A 20,880-nucleotide genomic window follows, 5' to 3' on the forward strand; every position below is an offset into this window, starting at 1 on the left:
AAAAAACGGCCATCATATTCTTCCTGACCCTGCCTCCTAAAGCCCTTTGCCCACTCCAACATCTTTCTTCCACCATGTCCTTCACTATGCTACCCCTCGAGCTCATAGATGTTGTCTGCGCAAATCTTGCACCCACAGACCTCGCACGTCTCTCATACATATGCTCTTCTGCTCATCAAGCAGCCCAGAGACAGCTATACAGACATGTTTCGATCTCTTCGTCGCGTCGAAACCTGGGCGTAGTGCTCACTATAGCTCGCAAACCACAGATTGCGCACTACGTGCGGTCTTTTTCGATGGAACTTGATTCTTATTTTACCCTTCTCCGACCATTCTACCAACAAGTCTCGCGCGCGTTAGCTAGCATGACAGAGCTCACCTCTCTGCGCCTTTTTGTCGATCCTACTGCAAGCTGGGTTCTACAAGATATTTCGCTTTCTAGACTCGTACATTTCGCCTGTCCGTTCAATTTGGACCCGCACGTCTCCAATTTCTTGAAGAACACACCTGCGCTTCTAGAACTGGAGGTCGATTCCACACCCTGTGGCCTCGGACGCCCCGCATCCGCCCTCGCACCTTCATCGGTCACTCAGCTACAACACTTTGTTGGCTCTTCCCTTGCAGCTGAGGTCACCATTCCCTCTAGACCTGTACAAAGTGTACAGTTGACGGCTGGTGATCTTACAGAAGAAGTCGCCACCCGGCTGTCAGAATCCACTGCTGGTATCGCTATCCTAAGCGCCACGACTAGCTCTGCTCCCGCTACACTGCTGCAGCTGCTGTCGCAGAGGATGCAATGTCTTGTGCATGTACAATTATTGACAACGTACAGCTTTCCTGAAGCTCCCGATGTCGTAAGTTGTTACTTTATATGTTTCACAACATCATTCTCATATCATACTTCACAGACCTTCTACGAACGTATTGCTGGGGCTCTCAATGCTTTTCCTGATCTGCAGACTTTTGAATTGAGCGGGATGCATTGGGGCTCGAAAGAGCTCAAAGATTCCGACAGGCATAGGGTTTGGCAATCCCAACCGCTGAAATCAGAGTTAAACTCTAGCCCCGAATATTTAGAAATCGATCCCTACTCTGATTTGTTTTTCGCATATTGAGCTATAGATTCACATCCCACCGGATTCCTTCTTATTCCCTTCCTCTGTTAATGGCAAATGTATGTATTCAGCTCAATAACCTACTTGCTCTTCGCCGTAATCTCCAGGGTACATTGTAGCTCTCCTGTTATTATTAATGATCACCCATGGATGTCGCGATAATGGTAATAAGTAATAAACACTTTTAACATTAAAGCCACCGAGCAATTGAAGAAAGGAAAAGCTGCGCTCTTATCGTCCGTCCGAGGAAGCCAACTTTGAAAAGCATATACGATCCATAGAGGTGGTATATGAATCGGTAAGCCGAGGGTTTGTAAATCTTCGTCGGCTTTCGGACTGAATGATCACAATGTCCACTCAAAAGCATGTAACCAGATTCAAAATCAGAACCGTTCCCAGAACACAAACGCGACAGGATACGCGACGCGTGAGCAAATGTCACGATTTATGTATATTCTTACTTTTTCACTACCATGAGCAAAAACACAAGACCTCCGAATGAGCTTGAAAGTAGTTTACATCAAGCAGCCCTCACATCTCCAAACAATGTACGTTCTTCGGCTGTTCAACTGGCTTCTAAACACAAATCGTAACAGGAACTCAGCGCAAAAGCGGCAGAGTCCATCATCGCGGATCCAGCACAGCGAAAAGATGCTCTGAATTATCTGCTTGCCGTTGGTCTTCTCAAGCCACTCAAGAATAGCAAAGGCGCTCTTATCTTTAGAGCTGTGACTAGGTCGGAACATACAACGTACGTTGAGATCTCCGCTTTGAAGCAGATGCGTCCTTCAATTTGATTTTGAACATCTAGAAATGTCGGGCTCTCAGAAGAAGAAAAAGTTGTTCTAGGGTATATCAGAGGAGCTCAGAATGAAGGTGTGTGGTTTGAGCCCAATATTCAAAGTTTCTGAATTGATCGATCCCTCAGGCATATGGGTAAAGCATTTAAAAGCTAAGAGCAATTTTCACCAGACTGTTCTGGATCGATGTATCAAGACGTTGGAGCAGAAGAAGCTGATCAAAAAAGTACCATCAGTCCAAGTGCGTTGTCATTACACAAATTCACAGAGTTCATTATTATACGAATAAGTATTTCCGGCTAGCACCCGACCCGCAAGATATATATGCTTGAAGGTCTAGCACCTTCCGTTGCTTTAACAGGCGGTCCATGGTTCACTGACGGTGAATTTGATACCGAATTCATTGAAACCCTGATGAAAGCATGCTTCAAATTCATACGCGACATGGTAAACTTTCTGGAAATTTCCGACTCGTGTGTTATTCTTAGCTGACCATATCTCTCAAGAGCTTTCGTGGACGGCAGACTGACGGTGCCTTGTATCCAATTGCTAAAGCTCCCAAATATCCGACCGCCCAACAGGTCCGGAATGCCTTGAAGCAGGCACGCCTTACAGAAACCGATCTCACCGTTGAACATGTTGAAATACTTTTGAATGTATTGGTCTTAGATGGGGAGATTGAAAAGGTTCGTGTTTTTTGTCTGACGGCTGAGCGTTCAACCTCAGTTCATCAAATTCTAGCTTCCCGCCTTTGGAAGTTCCTTGTGGGATTCTGGCGCCATAGACGATAATGACTCTGCAGACGAAAAACGTTCCAAAAAGAAAAGAAAGCACCACTCGTCTGATAACGAAAGAGACGATGAGCGATCGAGCAGGCGAAAGAACAAAAAATCTAGGACCGTCGATGACTCGGAGTTAGAAGATGACAGCTCTTCTGGGAAAAATGCTAAACGCAAGAAGGGATTAAGCTCTGATGATTCCGACGCTACCTCATCTAAAACTAGCAGAAGGAAGTCAAAGAGGAAGAGAATGGACTCGGATGTGTCTGATAAGGAATCTAGTGATGAGAAATCGACGAATAAACGAAGGCCGAAAGGGAAGAAGAGTCGGTATGCTTCAGATTCTAGCTCTGATTCAGACGACAGTCGTTCACACCGAAGCAAGCCAAGATCTATGAAACGCTCCCCCTCACCATTCTTTTCTTTTGATGAAGCGGGTAGCAGCGTGTATAGAGCTATTCGAGAAGAACGTGTATCTCTCGGATGGTCTCAAGCGCCTTGTGGCGGATGCCCGTCCTTCGAGTTCTGCAAGAGCGGGGGGCCTGTAAACCCCGGAGAATGCGTTTATTATGGTGATTGGTTGGAAGGTGGTACCGTAGCTGCGATTGAAGATGCTCAGTAGGGGTTCGAACTCGTTAATATCGGTGTATCTGTATGAAAAGGAATGAATCATCAAAATGCAAGAAGAATCAGTGCTCATTCAGTTTGTGTAAGCTCTTCTATGGCACGATTCACAAATGTGACTGCTCTAAAAGACTTGAACCATGGCTTTGGATCTGTTTCGGGAACTACTATTGTCTCCACACCTTCGACGAGCTCCGCGACTACGCCTACATATTGTTCCCCTGTTTCCGTCATTTGGAATTTGTGAAAAATCCATCCCTGTGGTACTTGTCCGTCTACCCGCACACGGTTTGCCACTACATCGAACTCGATACGACTAAAGTCGAAACCGAGCCCCAGTCCGAGGGCTTTGGTATAAGCTTCCTTCATAGTCCACATCCAGAAGAATCTCCGGAGCCCTTCGTCTGCTGAAACCGCGGGAGACAGTAGTTCTCGTTCCAATAGTGTAAGCTAGAATTGAAGTTATTCCTCGTAATTACCAGATTGACGGTAAAGAAGTACTTGTTCCTGAAACGTGTCAACAAACGAGCGATACGAATTTCTTCGAGGAAGATGAACTTTCATCACGTCTACGCCTATGCTGTATGCAGGCGGATGCGACTTGCCATCTGCAAAGGCCATGACTACAGACCCATTGTCATGAGACAGATTATAGGCGATTGGGGGATCGATATTTGGCGTCGTCTACTAGACGAGCTCATGAGATAGTCTCTGTCTCTGAGGAGTATGAAATAACTTACCACGTATGGTTTACCAGCTTCCGTAGCAGCAAAAGTCATCATACTGGGTGCAACTCCTCGATCCTTGAGCAAAAGCCGTGGCAGAAGGCGCGCAATAAGCCCTCCTTCATTCTTGTTTAGACGGTCATAGGATAAGACAGTAGGAAGAGATGCACTCACTGCAAGCATCTTCGCGTCTATAGAACCTCTTTATCCTTGCAGAACTAGCTGGATCGACGAGTAGAAGGCCCTTCTGGTAAAGCTTGAAATGACTGATGTAAGACGATAATGAACCATCTGATTGACTTTCGGCTTACTTCCTCTGTGAAGCTAGGAGGGTCAAATGCGACTGCCCAGACCTGCATTTATTCAATGTCGCTGTTGGTTGTTTTGAACACAGTGTGGTTCATCGTCGATGGGCGCGGGTCGGAGCTCGGTCGGAGCTTCCGACGGATCGCTTTTTAATCTACTTATCTAAGTATCTATTCCTATCTCATTTCCGCCATGGCCTGCTCCAAAACTTTTGTTACTTTGGGGATGTTCATCATAGATGAGTTCTCTTATACAGACTTGGAAGGTAAATCCACTAAAGCATCTACGTTCGAAGTAAGTACGAACCCATCGGCGAATTCTATCTTGGCCTAATCTTGATGCTTAGATCGGTGGAGGAGGTACATATGCTACAATTGGAACGCGTATATGGTGAATTGTCTTAACCACTATTCCTCGAGCTCTTACGAACAGATGTCATTTCAGGCTACCTCCTGAACAGGTTGGGATGATTGTCGATAAGGGATATGATTTTCCTTCTGAAATCGAGAACAAATTGAAAGCATACGGCGATCAAATGTGGTTATTCAGACCTCAGAATGAAGCTCGAACCACTCGGGCTATGAATATATACAGAGGTGACCATAGAGGGTACGGAGCTCTCTGTTCCAGTACATACGAAAAAGGTTCAATTTATGCCCACAGGTTCGAGTACCTGACACCTCGAATTAGAATTACGCCCAGAGACTTGACCAACACAGCGTTGGATAGGCCTAGAATGCTACATTTTATATGTTCACCTCTCCGAGCATCCACCATCATTTCTGAGGCCGAAGAAGTGGAAGGCTGGAACCCACTGACGATTTACGAACCGATACCTGTTAGCAATTTCCTCCTTTTTGGTGTGAATAGCTCTCATCGTTCTCAAGGACAGATGTGTTCCCAAAGAGCTGCCTGCTTTGATCGGGGTTTTGCCTTCAATAGATATCCTGAGGTGCGCCATCCTTTGGGTGCGATATAATCCCATGAGACAATCATTCATGCAATGTCGTTAGTCCTAATGCTGAAGAAGCCCTGTCACTTCTCTCCATTCCAATCATGCGGCCAATTAGCAAGCCACTCATAGAAGAAGCAGCCAATCGATTCATACAGCTTGGTGTGAAGGACGCAGTGATTATTAGAAGCGGCGAACTCGGGGCATATGTTCTCAGAAGAAAGACGGGTGGAAAATGGGTTGATGCTTTTTGGACGGAAGCCGATGCGTCAAAAATTGTAGATGTGACTGGTGAGAGATTAGAAACATATTGTATGGCCCCGTGTACTGAGATGGATTCATTTGGCAGGTGCTGGTAACAGTTTTCTCGGAGGGCTTAGTGCAGGTCTTCAAATAGCCAATGGGGATGTATACGAAGGTGTGTAACACCGCCGTCACCATATACATATCAGTTCTTACCTGGAAATGTAGCGGTGTTCTATGCGACTGTTTCTGCATCGTTTGTCATCGAGCAGAGTGGACTGCCTGCGATCACATCCAGTGGTGACAGGGCTTTGGAGCAGTGGAATAACGATTCTCCAAGGCGCAGGCTGGAAGCGTTGAAAAGCAGGGCACGTCATGAGTAAGCCCAAAGCAGAATATAGGTACATCGGGTGGTAATACAAATGGAAGAATAAAGATAAAAAGATAGAACATCGAAGTTCGTTGTGTCATTGGGGTGCATTTGAGGGTTGGAATTTAGCACGACTTGCTGCGAATAGTTTTTCTTGCTCCGCAAGTAGTTCTTCTTCTGTCTTTCCCGATTGCTCGAATTTCGAAACCTTCTTCTCTCGATCCTGTGAGTAGGATTCAGAAATAATGAAACACGGAAGAGTTTGTGACCACGCACCTTCTGCTGCTGTTTATGGTCTTTCAAAACGTCTTCCACCTCCGAAGTGAACTGGTCGAATCCAAGGGCCTATAGCGCATGTTTACGTTCGAATATCAATCATCAAAAATTCAACACACCTTGAGCGCACTGATTATGTGTTCAGGAGCTATCGTCTTCTTTGACTCCTTCTCGCAGATGTCATTGGCTTCAGATGATATCAAATGTATAAATTCTACGTCGAGGTATCAATCATCCTGATCCTCGGATACGAAATAGAGAGTATGTTCACCTACACAGCACTCTATCACCAAGTCGCGCGTTTCTTTGGCGCAAACTACGTCCTTTGGGAGTAATTCTGAAGTACAGGTAAGAATTCTCATATGCGAAAAACCAAGAGAGCGCATTGCTTACCTGTGATCATCTTGGCCACCGTCGCTTTGGGGAGGGATAGATCATCATCGCTGGAAGAAGCACCGAGACCTTCGCGGTCTGACATGGCCAAGGTCAATGTTCAACAAAGTTCAATCAGTTGGAAGTTGGGCGCCCAATTTTTCGTGAAGCACGTGTTCTCAACCATCATGTCTGCGGTACGCCCACCTCTCTCATAAATAATTCGATGCGATACTGACGATCAAATGGTACTGCTGGCCAGGTAAACCCAGTGAATCCAAAGCCTTTCATTCAGGAGCTCACCGGTAAATCCATCCGTGTCCTGCTAAAATGGGGGTTAGAGTATAAGGGCTTCCTTGTTAGTACGGATGGATATATGAACCTTCAGGCGCGTTTTCCTTTTGTGGAATCTGGCTCTTCGTTGAGACGGTTTCTCTAGATGGTGAACACGGAGGAATTCCAGGATGGAAAATCAACCGGCACTCTTGGAGAAGTTCTCGTTCGGTGAGCAATACTGTTTCATGTATGTCGAATTTGGGCTCATTTTACTCATATCCAGGTGTAACAACGTCCTGTACATTAGGTATGTCTCGGTTGTTATCTATCTGATCAACAATTCAATCATACCTCTAATCGTAGAGAGGATCCTTCATAGTTGACTTCATGCTCAGTACAGACTCAGTCGCTTATCTTCGTTCAAGCTTGCAAAGATATACCTCGTGTTATCTTCCTTTCGGAACCGTTGTATGTTATTGTACTTAGATTGATTGTCTGCGCCAAAACTGTCGTATCATCAGCTTATAAAATTCATGAATTTGCACTGGTTGTCCTTTTGAACAAAAGGAGCCGGCTCGATTACGTGATAACAAAATTTTTTTACTCTTCCACATACCACCAAAAGCATCCCACCACCCGTATCTCTCATCATCGCCCTGCCCATCACTACAATGGCTAAATCACTCAGATCCAAAGTCAAACGAGACTTTCGCTCCAAGAAGCGTGAAGCTGGTGTATATGCTGCGGCCGAAGCCGCACGGTTGCATAGATTAAATGCCAAACTTGGGGCTGTTGTTTCGAAGGATAAAGACGGTGACGAGGCTCTGGATGATAATATAATCGATGCCGCAGGCGTGCCAGGTTCGTGCTGGCTTGCTGTCTTTGGTCTGCTAGACCCAGACGACATTTCCCCGGGTAGCATGAATTTCTTCGTGCAGGCGATGCGCAATTCACACCTTACCCAACGTCTCTAAAGTTCAATCTACGGAAAATTCATGGATCCTTCACTCATCAATGTGGTGCCTATTGAATGATCATTGACGATTTGTCTCCTTTTCACAGCTGCAGGACCATCGGACGTTACCAACAATTCCGCAGGTTTGCGTCAAACAATATTTATAATTGGTCCTTTTAATTGACCAAATTCAGACTATATGCAGGTAGATGATTCTACCAGACTAGAAGATTCGTTATCGAAACCTATTTCGACTCACGGTCCCAGAGGGTCGAGGCGAGAAGAATGGCGTTTGTCCAAAGGTCTTCCAGCACAGCCTTCGCGAAACGGAATGAACAGACAAGGAGGAGTAGCTGCGCGGCGTAAGGCAGGGCGTTCGAAAAGAAGAAGATAGGAATGCATCTCTTCTGATACATATACCGGATGCTCTCTCTATCGCTCCAATACTCTCGCTATTTTTCGCGATCGTAGTGCCTCCTTTCTTAAAATTTTCATTCTGGTTGTAGTTGTCCATGGTTCTTCTGTTACATACTCATTGTCGGACAATTCAATCTAATTCAATCTAGGTACACCTTTTGGATCATTCAAACTGGACAAAGCTGACAGTTCCAACGAGAACTACATAAGAACCGAATCGTCTACAATCTTCAGCAGTCAAACGAGCGAAGTGCATTCAGAAGAATTCCGGGATGTTTTGTGATCATCAGTAGCTTCGACGATCTCAAGGTCGTTCCCAATGGAATGACTAGTTTTTGTGTAAGGTGAGTCGGAGTCCGTCCTGCTGCAAAGTTCAGCCGCTATCGTTACAGCGAAGGTAGTAGACACGCACACGAACTCTGACATAGTGATATGCTCAGTAGTTACCAATACTTCCGGCCGCGCTGTCGCGAACTTTGGGACCATAGCTGATGCACGAGGGTGTCCTTGACGAGTACCGTTGTTTCCGGAAGACTGACCGGCACCAGACACGGAATGCACGTAGACGTCACCGGACGTGTAATCCAACAACCTCATGACGGCCCGACAGGACGCGATAGAACTGTAGGATGAACAATGACACTGATGCTTGACCGGGAATTGGACAGAAAAGAAATACCTTACAGCTGCCGCTGGGGTCTGAACAAAGAATCAGGTCCTCGCTATTACATAAAATGTAACAAGAAGAAGCTATACTTACTGTGGCCACACTGGGAAGAACACAATTTTAGCAAGGCAGATATGGAATGCAAAAGGAAACTTACACGTTCATAGGAGCTGAGATGAAGCGTCACATTGCATCAGGCCATCAGAAAAGCAAACTACTCGACGAGACTCACTGTTAAGGTTCAGAACATTGAATACCTGTGCAGAAGCACGCGATAAATCATTGAGGAATTGGGAAAGACAGAACTACTCACCGCCGGAATACAATTAGCACAGAAGGTCACCAAAAAATACACGAGTCCATCATGAAACAGAAGTTTCCATAGATCTGTACGTGCAGTATGTTTTGTGACCAGCGCGACATAGGTGTAAACGAGGATCACAAAGTCGAATCCCATAGCTACACAGGTCCCAAGGTGAATAACACGTCATGCGACGAATGAATTATGACCTACTAAAAAAGAAAGTTACGTTGAGCAACGAAGGCTCGGTTGAAGTTACAACGCAGCTTCGAGCGATGTCGCTCCAATCCGCTCGCACTATGAACATAGTGCGGTAAAGGATTGCCCAAAATGCAACACACAACAGACCAAGCGGAACTACAACGGTCAGTTTGCGCTCCCACAAGGCGATACTGAGAAGTGAGTGTGAGAATGAAGTTCACGGAATCGTACCAACACTGACGTTCGAAGCATGAGAGACGTCGAAGAGCATAACAGAGTCATATTTCCAGCCCACTGAGAAGCTGTTAGCTAAAATTCATAGGATAGTATGAGATTTATCAGCTCACCGAGTTGAACACATAGAGTGCCTAGCCGGTGGATAAGAACATACTTATACGAGGCGTAAATCAAACTCACTCCGCAATTGATCTATAGAAAAAAGAGGTTCATATTAGAGACATCACAAACGACAGCGTACACACCCGAGTCGTGACAGATAGAGAGACAATTCTGCAAGAAGCACCCGAAATCAGTAGCTCGAGAACGAACGGAACTCGATGATCTACGCACATTCCAACGAAAGCCAACAAGATACAATAGCGGGATAGGAAGAAGAATACTATCAACATTTCAGAGAGCCAACAAATCCGATGACGATGGATCATACCCTATGAAAGATGATGAGTACGATTGACAGCTTGACCTCAATGTACCCTACCAAAGGCCAACGGAGTTTACGTCGCCCCCGCAAAAGGGACCATTCGAAGTCCCAAGTGGAGAATAATTCCCAAAGCGTGACCCCCAAAAAACAAAAGACAACTCGGTCAAATGCCACTGGAGGAAAAATCAACGAAGCCACAAAAAAAACTGCGAGCACCGTGACATACGAGTGTCACGCATAATTTCTTGAGAATCGGACCAGTCAACCATCGAATACTGCTTCCGAAGACTGTTGGAACTGGGAACGAGATCGAAGGAGCAGGTGTGAAGAAGAAATAAGAAGAGTGAGCGAGGAGCAAACAAAGGGGACAAAGGGGACAAGGAACTAGGGACAAGATACGCACCATGTCAGTTTATAGGGATCCGTGGATAACGTTCAGAATTTTTTGCACCCGAGTGATGACGGGATCCGTACTTCTTTTCACTTTGTGTTGAGCTTAATTTTTGCATCGCTGTCAGTCACCAAACTAGAATTGACAATTTCCCTGATACTTGGGCTGTCGGAGACATATCGAAGGAGATGCATGCAACGCATACAATTTAGTTTTGAGAAAAGAAACATGGACTTTCATCAATGTTCAGTGATGTTCGATGATGATGAACTATGCAAGTGAATGGTAAGAACGAAAGCATTATTATTGCCTTACGCCGCGAAGTGACATCGAAAATTTAATTGAGAAGCTTGTTGTGGCCTGTTGTGTGGCTGAGACTGACCCTGACTGACCTGAATACCGATGCGAACGCCCACAGGACGCTAGAATCTCCTGGGGCACTTTCCGCCAGCTAACAGCCAGTGGTAGCCAGCCAATGTGATAAAGCATACTTGGACGGCCAACTCATTGAAATCGAGACTAAGCAATGCAAGGTACAACATCATCTGTGAAAAAAAAGGTAATATCGGAAATCCACATTGGGTCCAGGACGATGGATGTGGGATTATGCAAGACATTAGATAGAAATACTACTTCCTTAAAGGCTAAGGAAGAATATTCTCGACCGGCGTGGAGCGTGAATCGTATTTTCCAACGGAGATATGTGTATCAGGAGATATCGCAAAGATAGCAAGCTCAACATGCATACAAAGAAATTAACTACACCATACGTTGACAGCACCGTCCGCACCTCCACTAACAAGCCAAGGATGCCGACTGCACCACTTAACTTGAAGAACACCTAGACCTTTCGTAATCTCATGCCCACGAAGAATTTTCAGGGGAACTATGAGGGGGTCCGTCATTAAATCATTATACACTCTAGAATGGAAAATCTGGATGGCCCCGTCATCCGAAGACGACGCGAATAGCGGGTATGTTGGATGAAAGTGCAGGGAGCGGATAGCCCTTGTATGGTAACTGAGAGTGAAGAAAACGTTATGCTATACACCATGACGCTACGGACAGGAAACTTACCGAAGGACTTTATACGGCTTGTCACTGAGCTCTAAGTCAAACCAGCATAATTTCCTGTCGTAGCCTCCGACAATGAGGTGATCTCCTGACGGATGAACATCCATTGAAGAAATCCATTTGATTCCAGGCTGAAGTGTTTTTAATAACTTCTGCTCAGATAGGTTGTACATCCTGACATATTGTTGGGTCTGTACCATAGTCAGGAGTATATTCAAGTGTAAAGCAAGGGAAAACTCACGGCGACAAAGAAGCAAGGCTTCATGGGATGGAAGAGAACTAGCTGTACCTTCCCTCTCACCTTCTTGAACGGAGCTTGAGAATGTCTCCGAGACACCTGATGAATCCAAACAGCTCCTTGACTACCACCGATAGCTGGAACATACATGAATTAGTAGGTCATAGAGATACTAGAAGACCTACAAACAGAAGCCAGATAATCTCCTCGGCGGTGCCAAGTGATCTGGGTCGGAAGACCAGATGAAGGAGGTAGATGAATGGTTAGGACAGCAGTCTCGTCTGTCCATGTGTTGCTGGAGGGAGTTGACCACTTCACAGGTGATGGCGTTTCAGGGGGAGGAGGTAATGTACTCGGGGCCAAAGTACTCTGAGTGAGCTGCAGGATGGAGGCTGGTAAGTTGGGTGGAATGAGGAAGTGCAGCATGTCATCGCTACTGTAAATTAGTACCTCAACATGAAGTCAGATGGGACGATACTTACGTGCCGACAACGAAGTAGCTGACATCTGTTCTGGGGCACCATTCAATGGATCCTATCTTTCCGTCGAATTTCCATTTCCTGACCTCTCGTCCTACATTCACCTCCCACAACCTGACAACCCCGCCCTCGTCCCCGCTAACAACCCAAGCACCATCTGGACTGACACTGATACATCGTGCAATGTGTGTGTGCACAACTTGAAGAGATTTGTACGTTGGGAAAGGCTTCAAGCTACTAGGGCTTGGAAGTTTGGGTATCAAGGAGTTGGGATCTATGTTCAACTTGACCCGTTGGACGCGAGGCGCCATGTACAGATCAAGTTGGCGGTTAAAGCGATCTTTAATGAAACGCTCGTATCCTGGAACAAGTCGCAGCGCAGAATATTTCTGTGGAAGATAATCATGCTCGCGATCCTCTGGATCTGTCTCTTCCCATTGCCTCTTGTCCTCTTCTGTTGGAAGATACTCCTCAGGTGGATTGTATGATTCGGAGTTGGTAGGCAATGACGGTTTTGGAGCAGGCAGTGGGGGAGCATTTGAAGAGGAACTATCACCCCATATAGAGTAGAATAGTGGCTGAGATGTGTTTTTGGTTCTATTTGGCAATATTCGACCCTGTCTGATTGCACGGACGATTTTCATCACCTTTGCGTGTGAGGTTATGTCAGAGAGTAGTTTGAATGAAGAGCTCCTCGAAAAACCTTTTTATGCTCCCATTTACTGGGAATCCAACGTCTTTTCGGTTCAGGGGCAGCTGTGAGAGGCATAATTTCCTCTTTCCCTGGACCAGTGAACCATTCAGTCAGTGGTTCGTACGGGTCATAATTAGCATCGGGATTTTCGTTCGCATATAATCTGCGGATAATGTCAAGCTCCTCAGCTGTGAGAGGTTTGTCGGCCTGGGCCTTTTTGTCGAATGCAGAGGTCCTGGGCTGCCTTTAAACGTCCGTGCACATATTAACATCAAATAAAGTACTAACCAAGAGTTCGGATCCTCGACGGTCTTAAGAAAACGGTCCAGCTCATCACCACGAGCGGGTTTTAGGACTCTTTTGCCATCCATATCGTAGCCAACGTGAGGTAAGTCATCATACCAATGCATCGGGATGTCCCCCACTCGATTTGGCGTCTAGATATCGCGTTTAGATGGTATCTTGAAAGAGAGCTGCTGAGCCTACATCTTCAGTTGAGGAATCAGAATCATAATCTGGCTCTATTTCAGGATATACGCGTTTTTCTTGACCAGTTATGTCTGAGACGATAGTCTTCGCTTCTGGAAAAATGTGCAGCTGTTCATGCGAGCTGCTGCTGCTTCCTTCTTCACTAGCCCCGGTATCTTCTTCGCTCTCATAAGTCTCGTCCTCTTCGCCGCTTTCGTCGCTACCAGCATCTATCTCGGGAAACTCGTCCACCTCTCCGTTGTCCGACTCAACGTCCTCCCTGTCCTCTTCATCGCTGAGCATCTCTAGGTTGACAGCTTCATTGAAGGTATCGGCTGACTCGTCTTGACCATGTTGCTTTCTTTTTTTTGAACTTCGAGCCTGAATAGTCATAACGATTCTTTTGGGCGCTTGTTCATAAAATTCTAATTTTTTCTTCAACAAGTGCAAACAACGCGAACTCATGAAGCATGGTGAACTACGGAGGAGGTATGCTTGATTAGCTTCACATTTGCCAATGACTTACACCGATTACAGATGAAGTCTCTGCACTTGTTATTGATATTGGCTCTTCCTCGTTACGCGCAGGTTACGCCGGCGATGACGCCCCAAAAGCAATCATTCCCTCGTCTTATGGTTATATTCCTCCGTCTGCACATTCAGACAATGGAGACGTAAGAATGAACGAAACTGGAGCATCTGAAAGTGTAGCAAAGGCAAAGAGCTTCTTTGGGCACTCGGGTCCCTCTATCTGGCGAGCGAATATGGAGATCGGTAATCCCATTACCGACGGACTCAGTACGCTATCATTTTATAAGCTTGACTATACTTCACGTTCATGATTTCCGACAGTTACAGACTTTGGGCCAATACCTGCTCTGTTTCGACATGCTTTAGAAGACGTTATGCGCTGCTCTGCATCCGAACATCCAATCCTCGTCACTGAACCTTCATGGAACACTACGGCTAACAGAGAACGCATGGCGGAAATCATGTTTGAAGAATTCCAGGTTCCTGCTTTCTATATCGCAAACACAAGTGTTTTAAATACGTGAGTTATAATAGGTGCGCTTGATTGAAAATTTGACCCAGCTATCCAGGTTTGCTGCAGGAAAAGGTTCTGCTCTTGTCATTGACATCGGACAATCAACAGCTAGTGTTGTGCCAGTCGTGGACGGATTCGTTCTCCGGAAGGGTTTGTACTTCTCCCTCCCGTAGCATCAAATTCAACTAATTTGACCATAGGGCTTCAGCATTCTAGCTTACCAAAACTCGTTCATGCCCATGCACGACATCTTCTTACCGCACCAAACCCAGTCCGTCGTCCGGCAGACCTATATCCATACCAGCTCATTTCTAGTAAACAGGTATGTAAATTGACACATACTTGGCTCTTTGCTCTTCCTAATTACTTGACGAAGGCTGTCGAACCTAATGCACCCCCTCGATACACATTACGTGAAGATCGTTTGGCAGGGACCACTCAGTCATGGCGCGAATGGTACGAAGCTCGCGAGGTAGAAGAATGGGTACAGAGCGTAGCAGGAGTATTAGACCAAGGGTGGAATGACCAGTTGAGTGAATGCCCTTTTCCCTCAAAAAAAGGATACTGAACGGTATCTTCTAGGGTTGTACAACACCGCCAACACAAACAATACGAGTTCCCGACAGGCTACAATGCTTGGTTCGGTCCTGAAAGATTCGGCGTTGGTGAAATGTACTTTCACCACTCGCCACAACTTGTGGTGAGCCCGAATTTTTGGCCTCTCACATATTACATCTCTTACTTTGTGTTGTGTGCCAGGCTGGAAACCCCGACATTCCAAAACACATCCCAGGTCTTATTACTGACTCCCTAAGGGCCTGTGATCCTGAACTGCGCCAGGTTCTGATAAGCAATGTTGTCTTGACTGGAGGTGGAAGTTTGTTTTCCGGACTAGCTGATCGTCTTGGATCAGAATTGGCTCGGTCTTTCCCGCATGTATGGTGTTCACACAATCGACACAATTCAATTTATGACTGACCATTGCATCACTTGTTAAGTTCAAAATACATGCTCCTGGAAACCCAATCGAACGGCGTTACGGTGGTTGGTTAGGTGGCAGCATTTTGGCCAGTCTTGGAACGTTTCATCAACTATGGATCAGTCGTGAAGAGTGGCAGGTGCGTTTTTTGCTTCTATGTCTCCATGGAGTTGCAGGAACTGACATTGTAACATTGTAGGAACATGGAAAAGCTATCGTTGGGCAACGGTGTAAGTGAAGATGAATCGATTAGGTATCTTGATGTAATTTCCACGATTGTGAATAAATGGATATTTCGGTCCACTGGCAATGTTTGTCCTTCCACGTTTGAAATACCATGGCCTGTACTGGTAGAGTGCTGTACTTATAACGCAAGCCAAGCGCAAGGACATGTTATCGACACGAGCGCAGAGAACGCTGGAGAACGTAGGATGGGAGCAAGCCCATACATTCAAATTAATTTTCGAGGAGGGGTCAGCGTACCGACATTGTTCCTTGGCTATGTCTCACAGCTGTGACATCCCATTGTTTCGCCAAAGATTTCTGTGAACGAAACGACCGGATTTACTATTGCTGGGACGGATAGACCGGTCCCACAATTTCATAGAAATTGAACAAGGCAGGTGTACGAACTTATTACAGTGCTTTGCGAAAAGGTTTGCTTGTATATGGATTTTTTACCTGCTATTGTCCAATACATTTTTGGGCCCAGGCTCGAGAGGGGGACCGCCGGGGCCGTCGGGTTTCGAAAAGCTATTGCTGAAATCCTTTTGAGGGCAAAATATTGGACAGATAAATCAACACAAATAGATGGAAAAAATTCAAGCAACCAACGAATTACAGCTGGTTCCGAAAGTCTAGGACGAAATCAGCCTCCTCACATCATTGGAGCAATGCTTAGCCTTGCTTAGCCTTGTTTGTGGATGTAGACAAAAAAAATGAAGATTAGCCCAGAGATCATCTGCAAAACCTGGATATTCGGCTAAGGCCTGAGAGCAGATCCCAGCAGATCCCAGTGCTGAAAGCACCGAAAGCAACATGCTCTGGGTGCTTTCACTGCTGGGAAGTGCTCTCGACCGCTTTCGGACCCTTAGCCGAAAATACAGGTTTTGCAGATGATGGATGCATAGGCATCTGCAAAACCTGTATGTTCGGCTAAATAGCCGAAAGCAGCTCAGAGCACTTGGGAGCACTTCCCAGCAGCAAAAGCACCCAGAGCAGGCTTTGATTTTTGCTTTGGGTGCTTTCGTCGCTGGAGAGCGCTCTCCAGCTAGTATCCTTGCTCTGGCGAGTATACATGTTTTGCAGATGTGCAGATGTTGGTTTCATCCTAGAATTTCGGAATCAGCTGTATGCATAGACTCGAACCAGTCTGCTGCTGAGAAGCGATATGCGGACTCACTTAATTGATGTTCAGGACACGCCTATTTTCGAAATTTTGTTGAAGTCAAAAGAAGCACGTGATAAAAACCCGACCTGCCAAAAGTGCCGGTCGCTTCGCTGACACCTTTGAGCGCCAGTTTCCAAAGTGTCAACATCCGAAGCTACTGGCTTGCAGCTGATTCCGAAAGTCTAGGACGAAATCAGCCTCCTCACATCGTTGGAGCACTGTTTAGCATTATTTGTGGATGTAGACCAGATAATGAAGATTAACCCAGAGATGGATGCAAAGAATTGTTGTAATTACATTGTTGGAGTAAACTAGGGCTGCCTCTATGTAAGAAAGACAGAGCTGCTTGCTCGGATTTGTTTCTGAAAGAGGCTAGTAACTATACGCTTAAGCTCGTCCACAAACAAGGCTAAATAGTGCTCCAACAATGTGAGGAGGCTGATTTCGTCCTAGACTTTCGGAATCAGCTGTGAGTCTACTGTATGCAAAGCAGTGTTGGGGGAGGGGTGGCTGTTCCCTTGTGGGACCTCGTCTTAGACGGAGCCGCGTATCTATCTATCTATCTATCTATACTGCTCACTGCAAGCTCACTGCTCAGTGTGGCTTCTCGCTCATTGATTCATAAATAAATATATTCAACACCATACATTTACAATATATACTTTGTATTGAGTTCGGTGGACTCCACCCAGTTCGAGATAACGATGGTTAAGTACAAACAAGGGAGAGACAAAGGTAACAAGTTGGATAAGAGGGTTGGTTTTAGACAAAACATATGTAGCGAAACAATGTTGGAAAGGGGGGCCTGAAGAGACTGCCCTACTGACCTTAGAGAAGCACTGCTCCCCATGCAAAGGACTCCCAAACCGGAACCAATGGACAATGAAAAGTAGGTGGAAATGGATGATATGAAATCAAGGATAAATCCCAAATGTTTTCGCTTTGGGTGAACGATTAAACGACGTGGAGTCATGGCAGCAATAGGGATGCCTCAAGGATTCCTGAGGAGCTATCTCGGCCAACATACCTCCAACATCGAACTGCATACACAGTAATGAAAAGCTTGGACGAAGGATGGAAAAAAGGAATGTGAAATATTTCGAGGGGGAATATTCGGGAGGGTCGTATCATAGTGACAAGAAACCTCACAATCGAATATCTTTATCTATCGCTGACTAACCGCATACGAGAAAGAGGAAGAAGAAAAGGAGAGTCCTTAATGTAGAAGGGGAGTCATCATCATTAGAGAGGACTAAACGTCCACGCAGAGAAAGTAAAAGTAAACAAGATGGATAACAGGAAAGACCTTTGGAGACGAATTGGGTGCTGGTTTAGTGAAGGCAATTAATAGACCTCAACAATATCTCTTCGTTCCCTAGCATCCATGAGCATGCCGAGTCCACCAATAGCCTGACGTCTGATCCTGGTGGCAAAGTTCTTTGGCTGCAACTCATCCAGTCCTGAAGGGGGACCACGGGGTTGCCTCAAAGGCTGGCTCACCATTCGATGGGAGCCCAAGTTGGAGAGAGCCTCCGCGTACTGCTGCGACGGAGCGTCTTTATTGGAAACAGCCGATGCTGGCCTACCAATTCCTAAACCTTCGTACAACTTTTTGGAAGCTTCTTCGCGCAGCGAAAGAGACATCTCGTTGGAAGAAGACGAGTGGGGAGTGGTAGGAGACGAATGAGAACCGACGGACTTATCGGAGCTGGTGGACGAACTGTCATCGTTATCATTAACTTCCGAGGTGTCAATCGTTACACTAGGAAGGGGTTGCTGTGCAACAACACTGAAACGGAGCGGCTGCGGACGGAACTTGGATGCAGTTACAGCAGCGGAGAAAGCTGCACCAGGAGGAGGAGTACCTTCGGACGGAGGGGGAGTCACTTTAACAGCGGGAGACGTGACAGAGCGGTTAGCTAGGACAGAGTTCCCTTTACCACCTCCACGTCTCCAAGAAGTAGCCGAGTCGGATTTGGACTGAGTGGTACTACCGCTGATGTTATTGGACGACGGGTGTCCAAGAGATGTTCCACCACTGATAACTGTAGTAGAGCTCGGAGTGGGAGGCAGGGTAGCCTCACCACCATCATCGTATCTCGCCATCACTGAGTTGGGAACATTCAAACTGATGTTTCGGCTACCGAATTTACCTCCGAGGGCAGCGGTCATGGGAACATGTTCATCAGAACCCACGCCGAGTTGGGCCTGCTGTTCAGCCTGATTAGCACGGCGCATTTGGGCGTTGAGAGTGGCAGCTCGAATGTCGAAACCAGTGGAAAGAGGTCCAGCGGTGGCAGGAGGGTTGAAACCAAGACTGGAGCGCCTGTTCTGAGCCTGCTGCTGGCGCTGCGCCTGAGCAAGCATCTCAGCTTGGTATTGTTGAGCCTGAGCAGCCTATACAACTCTTAGTACTTTTTTTCACGATATTATCCGGGTAGAGATAAATACCTGAATCTTTAAGATCTCCAATTGCATCATTTGCATTTGCAAAGCCTGCTGCGCTTGATTGGCCTGGCTCATTGAGTTGGGGTTGAAGCTGGGGCTGAACGGTGTAACGTTAGGATTCATGCCACGCTGGTGTTGAGAAAATGTGTTGTTGGGTCCATCGACAGCGGCAGTCAAGGGGATCCTGTTTCCGCCGTGGTGGTTGTTGGCGTATATATTGTGAGAAGTCATTTCTGGAAGATATTCTGGTTCCTCGTTGATAAATTGGGCAGAGCTCGCGTGCGAGACGATTCTGGGGATGTTGAAAGTGCCGCCAGGAGCAGCAGTATGAGGAATCGATGCAGAAGACGAGCGTACCCCGCCTGTGCGGAGACCAGACAAAAGAGAGGCTCTGGAGTTCGATGTGGGTGCGGTAGTCATGGTTGTCAAGCGATAGATAGAGATAAGAGTCGATTAACGGAGATTATTGAAGGTGAAAAAGTCGATACAGCTAGAAAAAGTTCGGTCAGAGGTTGGCAATAAACGATAAAGGACCGGCCACATACTTGTGAAGGGACGCAAGTGGATACTGGGCGGTGCAGAAGGAAATAAAAACTTGAAGGTAAAAAAAGAAGAGACTTTGTTCGAGGAAAACAGAGAAACAAAAAACCACCCAACGAGAGACTAGAGTGAAGACTCTAGCCTTGATTCCACCGGAAGTGTCAGGCTTAAGTAAACAGCACAGCCTCATGGACAAAGCACGAACGCCGAACTAATGTACATGTACAACAAAGCCTCGAAAAGCTTGGAGTTCTTTATGTCCAGATTTTCATTTAAATTTCAAGTTCTTTATCATAACTATCCTATGAAAGAAGACGACAAAGCACTGGGTGAACTTGCTTCATTACCCTGTGATCACAAATATTTCTTCGCACTCGCCCGTACCCGAGAATCAAACGTAGAACTCCGTATCATTTGTTGGTTCGAATGAAATGGATTGAGCATCGTCTAAAACGCACATCAGTGGCTGTTGGTCGTCCGAATTCGGGTTTACCTTTACATATAACTCCCAGACGTCGAGGAAGAAAGATTTGATTCCCTCGTCATTCTTGGCTTCGTGCAGGAGCACGAATTTAGTGTCTAGAAAATTACTATCACTAATCGTCTTAACGAAGAATTGAATCCCAATCTCACTTCCAGGTGTAATGAAGGCTGACACAGTCCATTCGTTGAATTTATCAACGCTCTTGAGGTACCTACACGGATATACTGATCTGTGTTTTTCGAATAATCATATTGATACCTGCTGGCTTACATCGTACCCTCTTTCCTCATTACGTCTTCCACTGCATCCAGGCTTGCATTGGCAATCATCTGAATAACATGTCTATCTTGACCGCCTCCAATTCGCACTCCTCCGCCAGTCGTGTGTTGTGTTGTGCTCGATGCTCCTGATAGGGCAGTGAGCGTCCCAGCGAAAGCTGATGTTGACCATGTAGGTAAGTTTGAAGAAAGCGGAGATGTTATCGTTGGCGCAGGTTTTGTCGAAGAGTAAGTAAGATTGTATATTGGCGTATCTGAAGGCGAAAGGATGAACAGATGATGTGACATTTCCGAGTTGGGCGCTAACGCGGCTGACTTGCGCGCATGTAATT

The 20,880-nt window shown here is 46.1% G+C and overlaps 13 protein-coding genes across 13 annotated transcripts; 6 read left to right on the plus strand and 7 right to left on the minus strand.

The window, feature by feature from the left end:
- Positions 1–86: 86 nt before the first annotated feature.
- C8R40DRAFT_1034376 (uncharacterized protein) lies at positions 87–1,115 on the plus strand (the record flags this gene model as incomplete). The annotated part of the gene is made up of 2 exons (XM_046223426.1): positions 87–854; positions 909–1,115. 2 exons carry the CDS (start codon positions 87–89, stop codon positions 1,113–1,115), a joined length of 975 nt encoding a protein of 324 aa, XP_046090613.1.
- Positions 1,116–1,588: 473 nt separating this feature from the next.
- C8R40DRAFT_1165786 (RNA polymerase Rpc34 subunit-domain-containing protein) lies at positions 1,589–3,316 on the plus strand (the record flags this gene model as incomplete). Its single annotated transcript, XM_046230747.1, has 7 exons — positions 1,589–1,663; positions 1,712–1,866; positions 1,927–1,991; positions 2,044–2,156; positions 2,219–2,362; positions 2,422–2,601; positions 2,657–3,316. The coding sequence occupies 7 exons, from the start codon at positions 1,589–1,591 to the stop codon at positions 3,314–3,316; spliced, it is 1,392 nt and encodes a 463-aa protein (XP_046090614.1).
- Positions 3,317–3,507: 191 nt separating this feature from the next.
- Positions 3,508–4,402, minus strand: C8R40DRAFT_1014281 (uncharacterized protein; the record flags this gene model as incomplete). The annotated part of the gene is made up of 5 exons (XM_046222907.1): positions 3,508–3,768; positions 3,820–4,002; positions 4,059–4,162; positions 4,218–4,299; positions 4,355–4,402. Coding segments are annotated over 5 exons (678 nt in total), but the record flags the coding sequence as incomplete, so codon positions are not given.
- Positions 4,403–4,541: 139 nt separating this feature from the next.
- On the plus strand, positions 4,542–5,927 carry C8R40DRAFT_1158261 (Ribokinase-like protein; the record flags this gene model as incomplete). Its single annotated transcript, XM_046229713.1, has 8 exons — positions 4,542–4,643; positions 4,696–4,739; positions 4,794–4,958; positions 5,013–5,187; positions 5,237–5,301; positions 5,363–5,592; positions 5,651–5,719; positions 5,773–5,927. The coding sequence occupies 8 exons, from the start codon at positions 4,542–4,544 to the stop codon at positions 5,925–5,927; spliced, it is 1,005 nt and encodes a 334-aa protein (XP_046090616.1).
- Positions 5,928–6,011: 84 nt separating this feature from the next.
- On the minus strand, positions 6,012–6,668 carry C8R40DRAFT_1234003 (TATA binding protein-associated phosphoprotein; the record flags this gene model as incomplete). The annotated part of the gene is made up of 5 exons (XM_046233347.1): positions 6,012–6,137; positions 6,191–6,259; positions 6,310–6,404; positions 6,462–6,527; positions 6,584–6,668. The coding sequence occupies 5 exons, from the start codon at positions 6,666–6,668 to the stop codon at positions 6,012–6,014; spliced, it is 441 nt and encodes a 146-aa protein (XP_046090617.1).
- Positions 6,291–7,407, plus strand: C8R40DRAFT_428668 (uncharacterized protein). The gene is made up of 6 exons (XM_046235039.1): positions 6,291–6,538; positions 6,624–6,759; positions 6,825–6,950; positions 7,002–7,066; positions 7,122–7,145; positions 7,234–7,407. The coding sequence occupies exons 2-6, from the start codon at positions 6,667–6,669 to the stop codon at positions 7,322–7,324; spliced, it is 399 nt and encodes a 132-aa protein (XP_046090618.1). The 5' UTR covers positions 6,291–6,538; positions 6,624–6,666; the 3' UTR covers positions 7,325–7,407.
- On the plus strand, positions 7,394–8,317 carry C8R40DRAFT_428617 (uncharacterized protein). Its single transcript, XM_046235038.1, has 3 exons — positions 7,394–7,699; positions 7,901–7,936; positions 7,988–8,317. Exons 1-3 carry the CDS (start codon positions 7,510–7,512, stop codon positions 8,185–8,187), a joined length of 426 nt encoding a protein of 141 aa, XP_046090619.1. The 5' UTR covers positions 7,394–7,509; the 3' UTR covers positions 8,188–8,317.
- Positions 8,318–8,361: 44 nt separating this feature from the next.
- C8R40DRAFT_1082201 (uncharacterized protein) lies at positions 8,362–10,467 on the minus strand. The gene is made up of 16 exons (XM_046227184.1): positions 10,444–10,467; positions 10,267–10,337; positions 10,098–10,213; positions 9,950–9,999; positions 9,862–9,889; positions 9,797–9,808; positions 9,727–9,747; positions 9,621–9,673; positions 9,392–9,570; positions 9,191–9,336; positions 9,110–9,134; positions 9,035–9,047; positions 8,971–8,980; positions 8,890–8,909; positions 8,623–8,832; positions 8,362–8,571 (listed from the first exon to the last, which is right to left on the minus strand). Exons 2-16 carry the CDS (start codon positions 10,307–10,309, stop codon positions 8,448–8,450), a joined length of 1,050 nt encoding a protein of 349 aa, XP_046090620.1. The 5' UTR covers positions 10,310–10,337; positions 10,444–10,467; the 3' UTR covers positions 8,362–8,447.
- C8R40DRAFT_1082203 (uncharacterized protein) lies at positions 10,446–11,089 on the minus strand. The gene is made up of 2 exons (XM_046227185.1): positions 10,637–11,089; positions 10,446–10,584 (listed from the first exon to the last, which is right to left on the minus strand). Exon 1 carries the CDS (start codon positions 11,046–11,048, stop codon positions 10,854–10,856), a length of 195 nt encoding a protein of 64 aa, XP_046090621.1. The 5' UTR covers positions 11,049–11,089; the 3' UTR covers positions 10,446–10,584; positions 10,637–10,853.
- Position 11,090: 1 nt separating this feature from the next.
- On the minus strand, positions 11,091–13,788 carry C8R40DRAFT_1244242 (NUC169 domain-containing protein). The gene is made up of 8 exons (XM_046233603.1): positions 13,403–13,788; positions 13,205–13,353; positions 12,926–13,151; positions 12,226–12,869; positions 11,929–12,176; positions 11,747–11,880; positions 11,509–11,696; positions 11,091–11,451 (listed from the first exon to the last, which is right to left on the minus strand). The coding sequence occupies exons 1-8, from the start codon at positions 13,775–13,777 to the stop codon at positions 11,187–11,189; spliced, it is 2,229 nt and encodes a 742-aa protein (XP_046090622.1). The 5' UTR covers positions 13,778–13,788; the 3' UTR covers positions 11,091–11,186.
- On the plus strand, positions 13,654–15,714 carry C8R40DRAFT_1082207 (brg1-associated factor b). Its single transcript, XM_046227186.1, has 11 exons — positions 13,654–13,712; positions 13,774–13,873; positions 13,922–14,182; positions 14,237–14,435; positions 14,485–14,579; positions 14,630–14,751; positions 14,806–14,957; positions 15,012–15,129; positions 15,189–15,365; positions 15,428–15,547; positions 15,608–15,714. The coding sequence occupies exons 2-11, from the start codon at positions 13,855–13,857 to the stop codon at positions 15,644–15,646; spliced, it is 1,302 nt and encodes a 433-aa protein (XP_046090623.1). The 5' UTR covers positions 13,654–13,712; positions 13,774–13,854; the 3' UTR covers positions 15,647–15,714.
- A 2,428-nt stretch (positions 15,715–18,142) lies between these two features.
- Positions 18,143–19,666, minus strand: C8R40DRAFT_1065798 (uncharacterized protein; the record flags this gene model as incomplete). Its single annotated transcript, XM_046225695.1, has 2 exons — positions 18,143–19,195; positions 19,250–19,666. The coding sequence occupies 2 exons, from the start codon at positions 19,664–19,666 to the stop codon at positions 18,143–18,145; spliced, it is 1,470 nt and encodes a 489-aa protein (XP_046090624.1).
- Positions 19,667–19,959: 293 nt separating this feature from the next.
- C8R40DRAFT_1082211 (transport protein particle complex subunit) lies at positions 19,960–20,843 on the minus strand. The gene is made up of 4 exons (XM_046227187.1): positions 20,541–20,843; positions 20,420–20,481; positions 20,280–20,365; positions 19,960–20,233 (listed from the first exon to the last, which is right to left on the minus strand). Exons 1-4 carry the CDS (start codon positions 20,834–20,836, stop codon positions 20,141–20,143), a joined length of 537 nt encoding a protein of 178 aa, XP_046090625.1. The 5' UTR covers positions 20,837–20,843; the 3' UTR covers positions 19,960–20,140.
- Positions 20,844–20,880: the final 37 nt, after the last annotated feature.

Source organism: Lentinula edodes (assembly GCF_021015755.1).
Source record: "Lentinula edodes strain Le(Bin) 0899 ss11 chromosome Unknown C8R40scaffold_3, whole genome shotgun sequence".
Classification (NCBI taxonomy): Eukaryota; Fungi; Basidiomycota; class Agaricomycetes; order Agaricales; family Omphalotaceae; genus Lentinula; species Lentinula edodes.

Coding starts and splice junctions, on each gene's coding strand:
- C8R40DRAFT_428668 (XM_046235039.1), top strand. CDS start 6,667: ATGGCCAAGGTCAATGTTCAACAAAGTTCAATCAGTTGGAAGTTGGGC. Junction 6,760..6,824: donor TCTCAACCATCATGTCTGCG/GTACGCCCACCT, acceptor ACTGCTGGCCAG/GTAAACCCAGTGAATCCAAA. Junction 6,951..7,001: donor ATGGATATATGAACCTTCAG/GCGCGTTTTCCT, acceptor CGGTTTCTCTAG/ATGGTGAACACGGAGGAATT.
- C8R40DRAFT_428617 (XM_046235038.1), top strand. CDS start 7,510: ATGGCTAAATCACTCAGATCCAAAGTCAAACGAGACTTTCGCTCCAAG. Junction 7,700..7,900: donor CGATGCCGCAGGCGTGCCAG/GTTCGTGCTGGC, acceptor TCCTTTTCACAG/CTGCAGGACCATCGGACGTT. Junction 7,937..7,987: donor CGTTACCAACAATTCCGCAG/GTTTGCGTCAAA, acceptor GACCAAATTCAG/ACTATATGCAGGTAGATGAT.
- C8R40DRAFT_1082201 (XM_046227184.1), bottom strand. CDS start 10,309: ATGGTTGACTGGTCCGATTCTCAAGAAATTATGCGTGACACTC. Junction 10,214..10,266: donor AGAAATTATGCGTGACACTC/GTATGTCACGGT, acceptor TTTTTCCTCCAG/TGGCATTTGACCGAGTTGTC. Junction 8,572..8,622: donor ATCACTATGTCAGAGTTCGT/GTGCGTGTCTAC, acceptor ACTTTGCAGCAG/GACGGACTCCGACTCACCTT.
- C8R40DRAFT_1082203 (XM_046227185.1), bottom strand. CDS start 11,048: ATGTCTTGCATAATCCCACATCCATCGTCCTGGACCCAATGTGGATTT.
- C8R40DRAFT_1244242 (XM_046233603.1), bottom strand. CDS start 13,777: ATGACTATTCAGGCTCGAAGTTCAAAAAAAAGAAAGCAACATGGTCAA. Junction 11,881..11,928: donor AGATTATCTGGCTTCTGTTT/GTAGGTCTTCTA, acceptor TGTATGTTCCAG/CTATCGGTGGTAGTCAAGGA. Junction 11,452..11,508: donor AAGCCGTATAAAGTCCTTCG/GTAAGTTTCCTG, acceptor CTTCACTCTCAG/TTACCATACAAGGGCTATCC.
- C8R40DRAFT_1082207 (XM_046227186.1), top strand. Junction 14,752..14,805: donor AGCTCATTTCTAGTAAACAG/GTATGTAAATTG, acceptor TACTTGACGAAG/GCTGTCGAACCTAATGCACC. Junction 15,366..15,427: donor TGGCTCGGTCTTTCCCGCAT/GTATGGTGTTCA, acceptor TCACTTGTTAAG/TTCAAAATACATGCTCCTGG.
- C8R40DRAFT_1082211 (XM_046227187.1), bottom strand. CDS start 20,836: ATGTCACATCATCTGTTCATCCTTTCGCCTTCAGATACGCCAATATAC. Junction 20,482..20,540: donor ATGAGGAAAGAGGGTACGAT/GTAAGCCAGCAG, acceptor ATATCCGTGTAG/GTACCTCAAGAGCGTTGATA. Junction 20,234..20,279: donor TCTGGGAGTTATATGTAAAG/GTAAACCCGAAT, acceptor TGTGCGTTTTAG/ACGATGCTCAATCCATTTCA.